Genomic DNA, 15,168 nt, shown 5'->3' on the forward strand with positions numbered 1-15,168 from the left:
CTTATTTGAGACTTCACTTTCTGTGATTTCAGTTACCTGTGGTCAACCTAAAGCAGATAATCCTCCTTCTGACTTCTTAGAAAGTCAGTAGCCTAATGCTAGTCCCAATGCTTATGTCATTAATCTCACATCATCACAAGAAGGGTGAGCACAGTACAGTAAGATATTTTGAAAGAGAGACCACATTTGCATAACTTTTATTACAATAGCTTGTTACAATCACTCTATTTTATTATCAGAGATTGCTGTCAATCTCCTACTATGCCTTATTTATAAATTAAACTTTATCATACTTATGTATGTATAGGGAAAAACATAGGGTTTGATACTATTCACAATTCCAGTCATCCACTGGGGGTTTCAGAACATATCCCTATTCACACTCAAAATTTAATCGTGTCACCTTCTTGATAAAATCTCCTGACACAGTCCTCCAAAAAGTTAATTGTTTTCTCTTCTTGCACAAAGTTTTATTTTGGTACATTTCATGCTATATATTAATTACTTGTTTCCACATTGGTATCCTCTTTTAAAGAGTGAACGTCCTAAAGGCAAAGAGTGTATCTTAAAATCTTCATATCTCTAGGGATCTAGAACTGTTTCTGAAACATTTTTGTAATGTGGTAGGTACTATTCTAAGAACTTTCTATATCTCATTTAATGAATAAAGTTTGTAATAAATATTGTTAGATAAACTTAAAAATATAAAAACATGGGGCACCTGGGTGCCTCAGCTGGTTAAGTGTCTGACTTCAGCTCAGGTCATGATATCAGGGTCTGTGGTTTTGAGCCCCACGTCAGGCTCTGTGCTGACAGCACTCTCAAAAATAAATAAACATTAAACAATTTTAAAAATATATAAAAACTTATAAAAATATCTCACTTGCAAGATATTAAACTTTGAATGCTATTCAGGGATTTGGAAAATAAATAAATGCCAACTTTCAAGTTAGAGAAAGATAATTTCAATGGCTTAAGATATTTTGAGTGGGGGGGCGCCTGGGTGGCGCAGTCGGTTAAGCGTCCGACTTCAGCCAGGTCACGATCTCGCGGTCCGTGAGTTCGAGCCCCGCGTCGGGCTCTGTGCTGATGGCTCAGAGCCTGGAGCCTGTTTCCGATTCTGTGTCTCCCTCTCTCTCTGCCCCTCCCCCGTTCATGCTCTGTCTCTTTCTGTCCCAAAAATAAATAAACGTTGAAAAAAAAAAAAAAATTAAAAAAAAAAAAAAAAAAAAAGATATTTTGAGTGGGGAAATAGTGCATGAGTAGAGACAGGTAAAAGTCAAGTGGAAATAAACATTCTTCCTGGGAACTGGAATCTTATCAAGAAGAAGTCACAATTGGTGATTTCATTGGGAGGTGCTAATGATATTCAAAGAACCATGATCAGGTCTTTTAAAGCAGTGTTGCCACTTTTAAAACAAATCATTAAAAAGTATTCATATTATTTTTTTACTTTTAATCAAGCAGAACTGATGAGGTTATTATATAACTGTTGCTAGAAACTTTTTATTAAATTGTTGAAATGTTATTTATAAAATATCTTTTTATTAAGTGAGTCTTTGCACTTCCCCATTCAAATTTCAAATTGCCAATATGTCAGACAAAATGCAGTGAGAAAATATTCTCACTTGAATGACAACATTGGTAGAACTTTAACCAAAATTTATGCTGTGATTCGGGTGTTGGGAGAGGGTATGCAAATTAAAGCCTTGTGTTCTTTTCAAGATCCAAGTATCCTATTATTTAGCAGTATAAAGGATTTTCTTAGAGGAACATAACAAATGGACATAAAGTAGAACCATAATGACTTTTTATTTTTTTTTTAATTTTTTTTTCAACGTTTATTTATTTTATTTTTGGGACAGAGAGAGACAGAGCATGAACGGGGGAGGGGCAGAGAGAGAGGGAGACACAGAATCGGAAGCAGGCTCCAGGCTCTGAGCCATCAGTCCAGAGCCCGATGCGGGGCTCGAACTCCCGGACCGCGAGATCGTGACCTGGCTGAAGTCGGACGCTTAACCGACTGCGCCACCCAGGCGCCCCCATAATGACTTTTTAAATTGTTTCACTGTTTCTTTCTGTTTTCACAGACCAGTTGAGCTTTCAGAAGTTGATTACCCACAAGTTGAATATCAAAGAAGACAACAATTTTGGGATCCTATACGTCTAGCTCTTTTCACATTGGCAATTGTAGCAATCATAGGAATTGCAATTGGTATTGTTACTCATTTTGTTGTTGAGGGTAAGTATCCAGGTCACATTTTTATTGCCTAAGTGCTCTATGACTTAATATCTTGAAATTCTCTGTTGTATAAAAAATGCTATTTGCATGATATTAAAATTTTAATTACTAATTTCTTATTGATGTTAAGTTATTGTTTGTTCCATTATTGAGTTCAGGGTTACATATTTCCAGCCAGTGAAGCTTGCAATATACCTTATCACATGGATAGACATCTAAAAGCAATAGTTTTAAAATGAGAAAGAAGAATGAAAGCTTAATCTTTAGAATAGATACAAATCACATCATGTGCTGAGTTTAATATGTTTTTGTTTTTCAAAAACAATATATTAATGAGTTCCCCAAGCAAAGATGATAAGAGAAAAGTTACCTAAAAAAGAATCTTTAATGGGCTAAAAATCAAACATTATCTTTGAAGGAAAAAGAGATTGTTTCATGACTGGAGGAAGAAAGGAAAACTCAATTTTGCATGATGTGCAAAAATGGATAATACTAATTAAACCAGATGACAGTCAACCAATATTCATTTACCTTTACTTTGGCATGTGTATTTATAAACTCATGTGACTGAGTCACTGACTAAAATTCTCCAGAATCATATGACTCACAACAATAAAGTCACACTTGAAAGATCAGGAAGCGATGAAATATTGTCAAACATGCTAAGTTTACCTTCCCACCCACTTTATTGGGGGATTGAAAATATCCCTTTTTTGACTTTCATGAAATAAAAAGGGTAAACAAAATTGTCCTCTGTAATTATGTCTTTCTTGTTAATATATCCCCAGGTCAAAAAGGAGTAAAGTAGTTCTGTGTGTAAAATGTCCTCCATCCCCAATACTGCAGGTGTTCAAAAAAGAAAAAAAAAATGAAGGGATAATAAAAATAATGGCATGATAGTGTTTTTAAAATGTCATAGAGGTTGTGCTAGGCTGAATAATGCCTCCCTTCCCACTTTGGTTACCCATGTCTTAATATTTGGAACCTGGGATGTTATCTTATACGGCAAAAAATACTTTACAGATGTAATTAAGTTAAGGTTTCTGAGAAAGGAAAGTTATGCTGGATTTTTTAGATGGGTCCTAAATGTAACTCCAAGGTTTTTATAAAAGGGAGGCAAGCAAGTCAAAGAAGGAAGAAGGCTATGTGATGACAGAAGCAGGGGCAAAAGGAATAATGTGATATGGAACCATAAGCCAAGGAATGAGGATAGCCTCTGGAAGCTGAAAAAGGCAGCTGAAAAAGATTCTCCCCTTACAGCCTCCAGAAGGAACCAGCCCTGAAAACAGGACTTGACTGTAGTCCTATAAAACTCACTTCAGACTTTTAACCTCCAGAACAGTAAAATAATAAATTTGTGTTGTTTTAAGCCTCCGAATTTGTGGTTATTTGTGACAGCAGCGACAGGAAACTAATACAGGGGTTAATACTCAAGAATTTCAGAAATCTATTACATGGAACTTCCCTGCAGTTAATTGAAAGCTGCATCATTATAGATGGAAATTTAGTAAAACAAAAGAGAAGATAGTCTGTGACAAAGGATTAATGAATCCAAGGAATAAGATAGAGGTAATAACATATACATTTCAAAAGATAAGATGATAGACACATTTCAAAAAAGTAATACACATATTTTTATAGCATAAAGAAATAAAAATGAAATGAAATCACAGTATAGTGACCAGGATAACACCAAGAAGAAAAAGTATCTAAAAAATAATAATTTTAAAGAGTGAAAACAAATGGATCTAAAAGGCAGGAAAATAAAAATGAAATATATGAAATAATCAAAACAGAAGTAAGGATTTTAGCATACTTGATAAAATTTACATCACTAGGATTGAAGTATATTTGAGGAAGCTATTTTTATCCTAGGGATCTCAATAATTATGAATGATTAGCTTTCACTGTATTATCATTCTGATGAATTATCTACTCCCTAACATATGGGAAATTTTCAAATAAGGATTATAAAATAATTCAGTGACTTGTAGAATATGAATGGTTTGTCAGTGCCCTCCAACTAAATATCGCCAAAATTACAGTTGCATTTGAACAAGGTAGGTTTATTCTTGTAGCAGAGGAGAACATACACCATGGGGGACCATGAGGCAGTCAGAGATTGTTGGAAACGGTGTATTAAATGATTTGGGGAGGGTTCAAGGAAGTAGGATGCATCTTTCATTGGATGCTGTCAGAGAGCTGGAATAATGCTGTGATTTGGTATCTTGATAAATCTTACCTGAACGACAACAGCAATGAAGTGGGGCTAACGCTGTTAACTGTTGGAGAAAGAGCACTCATTTATAATAGCCAGAATAAGGGAATGTTCTGCCTTGTTTGATTATTTGTTTGAACAGTGTTTTTGTCTGAGCTCAGATATATCTATAGATGATCTCATTTTTGTCATCACCTATATTGTCACAGAGTGGCCTTGTCTAATGTTGATGTTCTACAAAATTGTAACAGAATACCAGGGCCCAGGCGATAGTATCAGGCCAGTTCCTAGATGTCAGGAGCCACTTTTCCTCTTTCTCAGGTTTTATATTTACAACTCCATAAATTCTTGGGTATCCCTTTAAAGGAAAATTTCTGTGTTATTAATTAAATATTAAGTGCCTAACAGAATTAATGTAGCTACCTTTTTGTTACTCATCATGATAAAAAGACTGATGAAATGTTGGATTCTTATTTTTCCTTGAGATTTCGATTTAGATCCTCCCTTTTTATTTAAATGAAGGTAAATTAAATATTTAAAAATGAAGTCATAATTGAATAGTAAATTATACATACTTTTGAGCCTTGTTGCTACTCAATATTGTTATAAGTGTCATCCACTTTGTAGTTAGCTTTAGTCTATTTATTTTCAATATTGACTAATATTCTGTTGTCTTACACATGCCATACTCATCTATTCTAATGTTCATGGACATTTGGGTAGTTCCACGTTTTAGACATTAAAGCAATACAGCTATGAACCTTCTTATGCATATGTATTGGTACACATATGAGAAGTTTATCAAGGGAACATAAACAGATGTAGAGTTGCTGCATCACTGGCATATGCTTTTTGAACTTTATGGATAAAACCAAGCTGTTTTCTATCAGTCCTGTATGGGAGCTCCCACTGCATTCCATATTTTCACCAGCATTTGCTATTGCCATACTTTATATATTTGCTAATTTGGTATAGATTGTAGTGTTATTGTAATTTAAAATTTTTTCAATTTTATACATTTATTTATTTTTGATCAAGAGAGACAGAGCACAAGTGGGGGAGGGGCAGAGAGAGAAGGAGACAGAATCCGAAGCAGGCTCCAGGCTCTGAGCTGTCAGCACAGAGCCCGACGCAGGGCTCAAATTCACAAACCAAGAGATCATGACCTGAGCCGAAGTCGGATGCTTAACTGACTGAGCCACCCAGGTGCCCCCGTAATTTTAATTTGTATCTGACTTATTACATACTATAATTTTAATTTGTATCTGCCCGATGACTGCCAATAACACCGGGCACTTATCCATGTATTAACTTATAATTTAGATTTCTCTTTTTGTAAAATGCCTGTTCAAATCTTTTTCTCATTTTTTATTGAAGTCCTTAATTGATTTGTGTAGTTCTTTCTATATTCTGGATATATATATCCATGATCTATTGAATATGTTGCAAATATCTTCAACCAATGACAAATATCAAATATCAGTGAAAAATACCAAAAATATAATGATAGCTTCATAATTGTGTGAGGATAATTTAATATTAATAAAATCATCACCACCACCATTCACATGAAATATTAACAAGAAAAATTCAAACACTGAGTTTTCAAGTTGTCTTTTTTTTAGGTACCTAGAATTATATAGTAAATTATATTTTTCAACAAATAGTTTCATTATCCAGATTAATTTTTTCAGAATTATTTAGAATTACTTATATCTTTTCTTATAGGGTAAAAACATATCTTTTATAAAGAATTCCATGAAATATTTTGAAGAATTGCCTTTAGAATTATATTTTCAAAAAATCCAGAAACTCAATTTTCTATTTTTTTGTTTGTTTGTTTTTTAGAGAGAGGGGAAAAAGAGAGACTGCTTGCATGTGCACATGCACAAGCAGGGGAGGGACAGAGAGAAAGGGAGGTTCCCCATCCAGTGAGGAGCCTGATATAGGGCTCAATCTTACAACCGTGAGATCATGACCTGAACCCAAATCAAGAGTCAGATGTTTAATCGACTGAACTACCCAGGCACTCCTCTAAAGCTATTTTTAATATTTTGACTTCTTGAAAACCTAAGTGTTCTTAGTTAAGTCTGGATTGAAACAGCATCATTTGTCTTCCCATTCTACAAGACTGGCTCCAGTTCTAGGAATGTGGGGAATATATACTCCCATGGGATTTGGAGTCAAATTAAAACCTTGGTTTTAATCTCAGGCCCATCATATACTAGCTGGGTCATTTTGGCAGGGTACTTTCCTAATTCACTAAGTTGCAGTCAATGAAAACAATATTTTTAGAAAAAGAAACATAAGTCAAAATAATAATATTAGTTCCTTCTAGATATTAGGGTTATAGATTACTTTTACTCTTTTTTATATACTTCTGTTCATTTCAGAGTTTCTAATAAAGCACTTATAGTCTGAAAATTTAAAAAATAAATTAAATTAAAAGTTAGAATGCTTAGCACAGAGTCTGATCTATTATATACTTAAGAAATATTGACTATTGAAATAATTATTTTTCCTTGACTTGTAAAAAGCTTAAGGTATTGTTCTTTTTACTCATATTACCTAAAATGGTACTTCCTCTTCAAATGCAAAAATGGTACAATACTTTGCTCAAAGACTTGACATTACAGTGGACTAAAATCTATAGGTTATTATGATATTGTGGCAAGTACCAAATAGAGCTCTTCACAGGATGGTTATAGTGGCACAATTGTGAAGTCCTTATCTAACTAAGGCTGAATATTCCAGACATTTTCCCCATTTGGAAGTAATGTCATGAGTAGAATTTATGCATGGAAATGCCTTTGGAATGGCATTTCAAGCAAAGGGTTTACAGAAGCAAAATCTTAGGGGGAAACAAATACCCAGCATGGTAAATGTAGACAAATGCAACCAGTTTGCTGTAGTTTCAACATAAATCCTAAGGGGAATGTTGCAAAGAATATGCTCAAAGGCACAGGTAGGATCTAGGTCAAGGAAAACTTTTGGAGATCATAGTAGAGTTAAGACACCTTCCCATAAGAAACGGAGAAAAGTGGAAACATTTTAATTGGGGAAGTCATCTTGTCAAATTTTCAATTTTAAGATTACTATGTGGGGAATAGATTTGAGAAAAACAGAACTTGAGGCAGGGTATTAGTATGCTATTACATTTTCTTTCTTTCTTTTTTTTTTTTTTACATTTTTATTCATTTTTTGAGAGACAGAGGGAAACAGAGCATGAGCAGGGGAGGGGCAGAGAGAGAGGGAGTCACAGAATCCAAAGCAGGCTCCAGGTTCTGAGCTGTCAGCACAGAGCCTGACATGGGGCTCAAACCCACAAACCAGGAGATCATGATCTGAACCGAAGTCAGAAGCTTAACTGACCAAGCCACCCAGGTGCCCCAGCTGTTACATTTTCTAGACAATAAATAATAAGGGAATAAACTACAGCACTAGTAGCAGTACAACATGTGAATAGAAGATAGATTTTTAAAATTTAGATAACATTGTCAGAACTTGCTGATTAATTAGAAAGAAATCAAGATTTTTAATGTCTAAGATTTCTAGTCTGGTTGTAATGATATCATTGTGATGATAGCATTTAAGATAGACAATCTAGATGGGCAACTTCTTTTTTAATAAAAAAGTCATTTTGTTTTGGATAGATACTAGCTAGGTGGTTGATGAGGACCTGAATTAAGGATGTAGCTTCTCTGGGTGGGAGAAAGGATTTGAGATATATTAATAGATTCAATACATAAAACTTAAAGATGGAAAGACTGGATGTTGGAAATGAGGATGAAGCTAAGTTTGGGGTGACTGTGGATGATGGAGCTGTTAATGAAGATAGAAAATGTAGGAGGTGGGGCAGGCTTGGGTACAGGAAGAAGTAAATGATTATTTCCATTTGGAAATATTATTTTTAAGGTGCCTATTTGATGTCCAACAAATAGTCTCCTTATTTGATAGAGAATTGAAATTCATGACAAAGATCTTGCTTGAAGATAAAAATTTAGGGGTCATCAATTGTTAAAATAATTAAACAGGGAAGTCATTGGACTAAGGTGGCTCTAATGCCTTGGTAGCCTACGTAAGGAAACCTAAACCTAAACCAGAGTCAGTGCACTCAAATCTCAGAAAATGAAACTTAAGAACAACTATCACAAACAGCTCAGTAGGCTTTCCTTTATAAGGCAACTGCTTAAGCTACAGGCAATCAAATGATTTCCTTGCTTTTCTTTTACATCCTGTCTATACAGATTTCCCTTCACTTCTGTCAGTGGAGGGATCTTAATCACTTGGTTTGATGCTGCCCAACTGGAATTGCCCTTTGCTCAAATAAACCCTTGCAAGTGTAAATGTCCCCCAGTTGATCTTTCAACATCAACAAATACTTGATGTTTGAGGCCATCACCATTAGGATCACCCAGAAGGAGTTAACTAACATTAACATAACCAGGACAAGGATAAAATGCTAAGTGGCTAAGGATAGAAGTAAAAATAAAGAGCTCTCCAAGGTAACTGAGAAGGAGTGGCCAGGTAGAAAGAAAGTTAGAAGATGTCTCCATAAAGTCTAGGATGGGGTTTCAAGGAATATGATTAAGGCGGCAAAGAAATCAAGATTAAAAAGAAGAAAGACCCCCAAAAAGGTGGCTCTTAGATATTATGACTGTTGTCCTAGACAATGGGAGTTACACTGGTGTGTCAAGGGTAGATTACAGAGAATTGAGAGTTAAATGGGCAAAAAGAAAGTGAAAACAATAAATACTAGTACCTATTAATAGCATGGAAAAAACTGATAGCCTCTTCAATGTATCTTCATAATACAGCTCAGCTAAGATATACTTATGCTACAATTCTTTGAGGAAATTGATAATTTTTATATGACTTTCAGTAGTCACTTTCAATATTTACTTTCCATGTTACATGTCCAATTGTATGAAAATTTTGATATGCATAAACACTGTAAATGAGGTATTCTGAAAGTATACTTGGAGGCCTGAATTTTCTATTTTAGATGGGTACAATGATAAAATTATGAAATATTTGAAAAATGTCCACAATAATTTTTGCACCAAGAAGAAATAAACTGCACTATGGTAAATCTATTTCCTGGGGTTGGGGGACACAAAACTGATTATATTTAAGCATGGACCTTTTATTTATTTTTACCTTTCAGATGATAAGTCATTCTATTACCTTGCCTCTTTTAAAGTAACAAATATAAAATACAAAGAAAATTATGGAATGAAAAGCTCAAGAGAGTTTATAGAAAGGAGTCATCAGATTGAGAGAATGGTAAGTTCAATAGAAATTCTAAAAGTTTATGAGTGTGTTTTCTGTTTCACTTTCAGTATGGTTTCTATAAGAACTTAGCTTCTTCCTGCCTTAACTTCTTCTTCTGTGAACTGTAGATAATATATAGATCATATGGTTGTGAGGATTAAATAACTTAATACATGTAAAATATTTAGAATAATGTTATGTACCATTAAACGTATGTAGATTACAGTAGGCCACCAATTAGCAACAACAACAAAAAAACCTGATGAGTCAAATAGATGTTCTTCCTATTTTTAACTCTTGATTTTCTTTCCTGGTTCATTTTCCATAATCTTTTTCACCATAAGAATATAGGATTGCCATTTTGCCTTATCATTTTGTTTATTTTGCTTTTAAAATTATGTAAAGCATCACATACGAGGATGTATGTTGGCAATTTTTGATACCAATCTCAAATCTAGTTCTGCCCCTCAAATATTTTGGTTTACCTTGAAAAGTTACACATTTATCAAGGCATGTCTAATTTTTAAAGTATATAAGACAAGCTAGATCTTTACCTATCCTAGTAGAAAGTCAAATAGAATAGTCTTCTATTTTTTGTCCCATGAAAAGCATGTCCACGGAGACCACAGATTTGTTTAGCAAAACCCAGTATATTAGCTTAAAGTGTACTCCTTAATGCTTAGGAGAGTTATTCTGGAACAACAGAGCAATAGCTCTGTAGAAAGGAGATTGAATTAGTATGATTATTTATGATTAGCTATAAATACTAGCTCAATTAAAAGATGACCTTAGCACTCCAACCCTTCACTCATTTTACTTTCCTTTCTCTGATTTATTAACAATGTGGGAAAGTATTTGCATTTTATTTAGTTATGTATCTGTATGTAGGTTGATTCTAACTATTGAAAACCAATGAAAGTATTTTTCATTTCCATAGTTGTTTAAATAGTGTTTGTCATTTAACAAGTGTTTATAATAATCATGTTGCAGCAATACTTATGCTATTCAAAGAAGAATGCTCCCAGAAGCAATTTTAAATACAACTCACTTATTTTTTTAAAGTTCTCCACCATTTTGCTATATCTTCAGATATGTCCAAAGTCTCAATATTTCTTTATTTCTTTCATTCTTCTCAAAACTTTGTGCTTTCTGCTTCAATTTGAACTGGTTGCTTTCTAGGTCCACTTCAGAGAGGTAACCTGGGTTAAAACAGGACTGCTCTAGCATGTGAGATCCATTGCTTCTTGAATCCCATATTTTCCTTGATATGGTGGGTTATGTCCTCAAGCACCTTCCTTAAGGAAAAAGTGCATGGGAGGTAACATTTATGAATTACTTTATGTTGGAAAAAAGTCCTATGTTCCATTCAAGCAACAATTCGAATATAAAACTTTAAATTGAAAATCACTTCTCTTCAGACCATCTGAAACCTTGCTTCATTTTTTTTTATTCTATCACATGCAGCTGATGAGAGATGGTGTTTCTTTTAAGGAAATGTCTTCTTTCTCTAGAAGATTTTGTACTCTAATTTTTGTTTTCTAAAATTTCATAATGATGTGTCTTGGTATTTGATATTTGATATTTCATTAATTTTTGTTGGGATATCATCATACTTTAAAAAGTGTGTAAAACATTTCAAAGAATATCCAAGAACCCACCACCAATTTTCAGAACTTTACCAGTACTTCTGAAACCTCTATATGTTCTTCTCTCTCTCTCTTCTTCATAGTTAAACATTTCTATTTTGAATTTGGATTTAATCATTCTGTGGTTTTATCACCTATTTATGCATACTCAAATAGCATAGTATGCAATTTTACCTCTTTTGAACTTTATGTAAATGTAATCATATTATATCCTTCTGTGATTTCATTCTTTCACTCAACATTATATTTTTGAGATTTTTCCCATTTTGATGCATGTAGCTATAGCTCATTTATTTTCACTTCAGTGTAGAATGCCCTAAAAAGAATATACTACTAATTATTAATTCATTCTGCAATTGACAACCATTTGAGCTACTTTTTAATTCTGAATAATGCAGCTAATTAACATCCTTTCAGTTTAGCGCATGTACTCCTAGTGCATGTGCAAGAGCCTCCCGTAGGTCATGAACCAAGCAGATGGTTTGCTGGGTTATAGGTTATGCTAATACTTAGCTTTAGCAGATTTTTATCAATGGTTTTCCAGGGGGTTTGTAGACATTTACACCACCACCAGCAGGGCATGAGAGTTCATCTTGCCCTTCCTACTCACCAAAATTTTCTACAAAATTGACTTTTGCCAAACTGGTATCTGTAAAAATGGTAACTCATTGTGGATTTAATTTGCATTTTCCTGATTATTAATAAGGTTCACCAGTGGTTAGCAACTGTTTGTATTTTGTCCTTTATAAATATCTACTCATGATTTTTTTCCCATTACTTTTCTTTTTTCTTTCTTTTTTCTTTAGTTAACATACAGTGTAATATGACCATGTCTTCTTGTATTTTTGGTTTTTAATTTTTTCTTAGAAACATTTTTGGGAAATGAATACTTTGTTCATTATATTATTGAAAAATTCTTTCAATTCAATCCTTTTTTCCATTTTGTGGCTTGCCTTTTCATTTTCTTTATAACATATTTTAATGAACAGTATTCTCAGTTTTAATATAGTTAAGTACATCATTCTTTTGTTATTAGTGCCCTTTGTGTTTATAAAAGAAATCCTTTCTGATACTTATGTCACTGTCAAAAAAATCCTTTTTCCTTTTTGCATTTAAGCATTCATTCTACATGGAGTTGGTATTTGCATATGTGTTTGATTTAGAGATTTAATTTCATTTCCACCACCCCCCCCCCCCCCATATGAGTAAGCAGTTCTCTTAGCACCACTGATTGAGCAGTCTTTTTTTTTGGCTGATATGCCATGCCATTTCTGCCACAAATCAAGTTTCCATATGTGAATCTGGATGTTGCTGGGCTCTCTAATCTGTTCCATTGATCAGCTTGTTTTGCAATGTGTCAGTACCACAATGTTTTAACCTCTGCGGTTTGACAGTAAGTGTTGATACTGGTTATATTAGTTTCTTAGTGTTGCTGTACCAAATTACCAAAAACTAGTGGATTAAAATAACAGAAATTTATTCTCTCACAGTTATGGAGGCTAGAAATCTGAAATCAAGGTATTAACAGGGTTGGGTTCCTTGAAATGTTCTAGGGAAGAATCTTTATTTGCCTCTTTCAGCTTCTGGTAGGTTCAGGCATTCCCTGACATAGCTACATAACTGCAATCTGTGTTTCCATCTTCATCTGACCTTTTGCTCTGTGCTTCTCCACTCCAATAAAGGCATTGGATTTATTAAATGAAAATCATTAGATTCAGGATTTTCCTGGATAAAACCACATTGGTTTTATCTTGAAATCCTTAACATAGGATCTGCAAAGATTCTACCAAATAAGATCACATTCACATGTTCCCAGACTTAGACATATCTTTTTAGGGGGCCATCATTCAACCCAGTACACCTGAATTTATCACCATCTTCTTCAGGTATGTCTTAGTTATTCTTAACCCTTTTCTTTTCATATCAAATAATACACACATATGCACACATACAAACATTTATATTGGGATTTTATTCAGATTGCTTCAAATAGATTTAGAGAAATAATTGATATCTTCATTTATTTACCCATATTTACTATATTTCAATAAAGCTTTAAAGTGTTTTTCTTAAAGGTCTTATTCATCTTTGGTTAGATTTAATAGTAAAAGCTCTTTTTTTGTCATTGCTTATATTTTGGATATTAACCCTTTATCGACTATATGATTTGCAAATATTTTCTTTCATCCCATAGGTTGCTTTTTCATTTTGTTGATTGTTTCCTTTGCCATGCAGAAGCTATTAATTTAATGTAATCCCACTTGTTTATTTTTGGCTTATTTATTTATTTATTTACCTGATTTTGGTGTCATATACAAAAAATCATTGCCAGGACCAGTGTCAAGGGCCTTTTTCTCCATGTTTTTTTTTTCTCGGAGTTTCATGGCTTCAGGTCTTAAATGTAAGACTTTAATCCATTTTGTATATGGAGTAGGATAAGGATCTAATTTCATTCTTCTGCATGTGAAAAACCAGTTTTCCTAAGACCATTTATTGAAGAGATTATACTTTCCCCATTTTGTATTCTAGGTGACCTTGCCAAGGATTAGTTGACCATATATGTATGGTTTTATTTTTGGGTAGTCTATTCTTTTCTATTAGTCTACATATTGGGTTTTGTGCCAGTATCATACTGTTTTGATTACTATAATTTTGTAATATAATTTGAATTCAAGAAGTGTGATGCCCTCAGCTTTGTTCTTATTCAAGATTGCTTTGGCTATTCAGGGTCTTTTGTGGTTCAATATGAATTTTATGATTGTTTTTCTATCTGTGGAAAATTGCCATTGTAATTTTGATAGGTATTATATTGAATCTGTAGATTGCTTTGGGTAGAATGGACATTTTAACAATACTAATTTTTCTAATCCATGAACACAAGATATCTTTCCATTTATTTGTGTCTTCTTCAATTTATTTTATCAATGTTTTATCATTTTCAGTGTACAAATCTTTCACCTCCTTGGTTAAGTTTACTAGTTTACTAGTACATATTTTATTGTTGTTGATGCTATTGAAAATTATATTATTTTCTTAATTTCTTTTTTAGATAGTTCATTATTAGTGTATAGAAATGTGACTGACTTTTGTATTTTGATTGTGTATCTTCCAACTTCAATGAATTCATTGATTAGTTCTAACAGGTTTGTGAGGTGTGTGGGGAGGAAACATGTGTAATCTTTAGGGTTTTCTACTGTAAGATCATGTCATTTGCTAAGAGAATTTTACTTCTTCAATTATGATTTGGATGCCTTTTATTTGTTTCTCTTACCTGGGATTTTTGTCTTCTTCAATAGCTGGGATTTTCAGCACTGGGTTGAACAGAAGTGGTGAGAATGGACATCCTTGTCTTGTTTCTGATTAAAGGAAAAGCTTTCAGCTTTTCACCACTGAATATGATGTTAGCCATGGGCTTGTCATATATGACCTTTACTATGTTAAGGTACATGCCTAATTTGTTAAGAGTTTTTACTCATGAAAGGATGTTGAATTTTATCAAATGCTTCTTCTGTCTCCATTAAGATGATCATATGATTTTTATTTTTCATTCTGTTAATGTGGTGTGTTACATTTATCAATGTACTTATGTTGAACCATTCTTGTATTTCAGGGATAAATCCTACTTGATCATGGTGTATGATCCTTTTATGTGTTGTTGAATTTGGTTTGCTAGCATTTTGTTTAGGGTTTTTGCATCTATGTTTCATCAGGAATATTAGCCTGTACTTTTCCTATAGTCTTCTCTGGTTCTGGTATCAGGTAATGCTGGCCTCACAGAATTAGTTTAG

At 33.5% G+C, this 15,168-nt stretch overlaps 1 protein-coding gene across 1 annotated transcript in view; it reads left to right on the forward strand.

Annotated features, from left to right (window-relative positions):
- The window catches only part of LOC125164473 (transmembrane protease serine 11F), a 71,759-nt gene that overhangs the window by 30,750 nt on the left and 25,841 nt on the right, over nucleotides 1–15,168 (forward strand). The window contains exons 2-3 of the mRNA XM_047857229.1: nucleotides 2,091–2,242; nucleotides 9,628–9,746. Coding sequence (XP_047713185.1) covers nucleotides 2,091–2,242; nucleotides 9,628–9,746 — 271 coding nt within the window. The remainder of the gene's footprint in view (nucleotides 1–2,090; nucleotides 2,243–9,627; nucleotides 9,747–15,168) is intronic.

The sequence above is a fragment of the Prionailurus viverrinus genome, chromosome B1, assembly GCF_022837055.1.
Source record: "Prionailurus viverrinus isolate Anna chromosome B1, UM_Priviv_1.0, whole genome shotgun sequence".
Classification (NCBI taxonomy): Eukaryota; Metazoa; Chordata; class Mammalia; order Carnivora; family Felidae; genus Prionailurus; species Prionailurus viverrinus.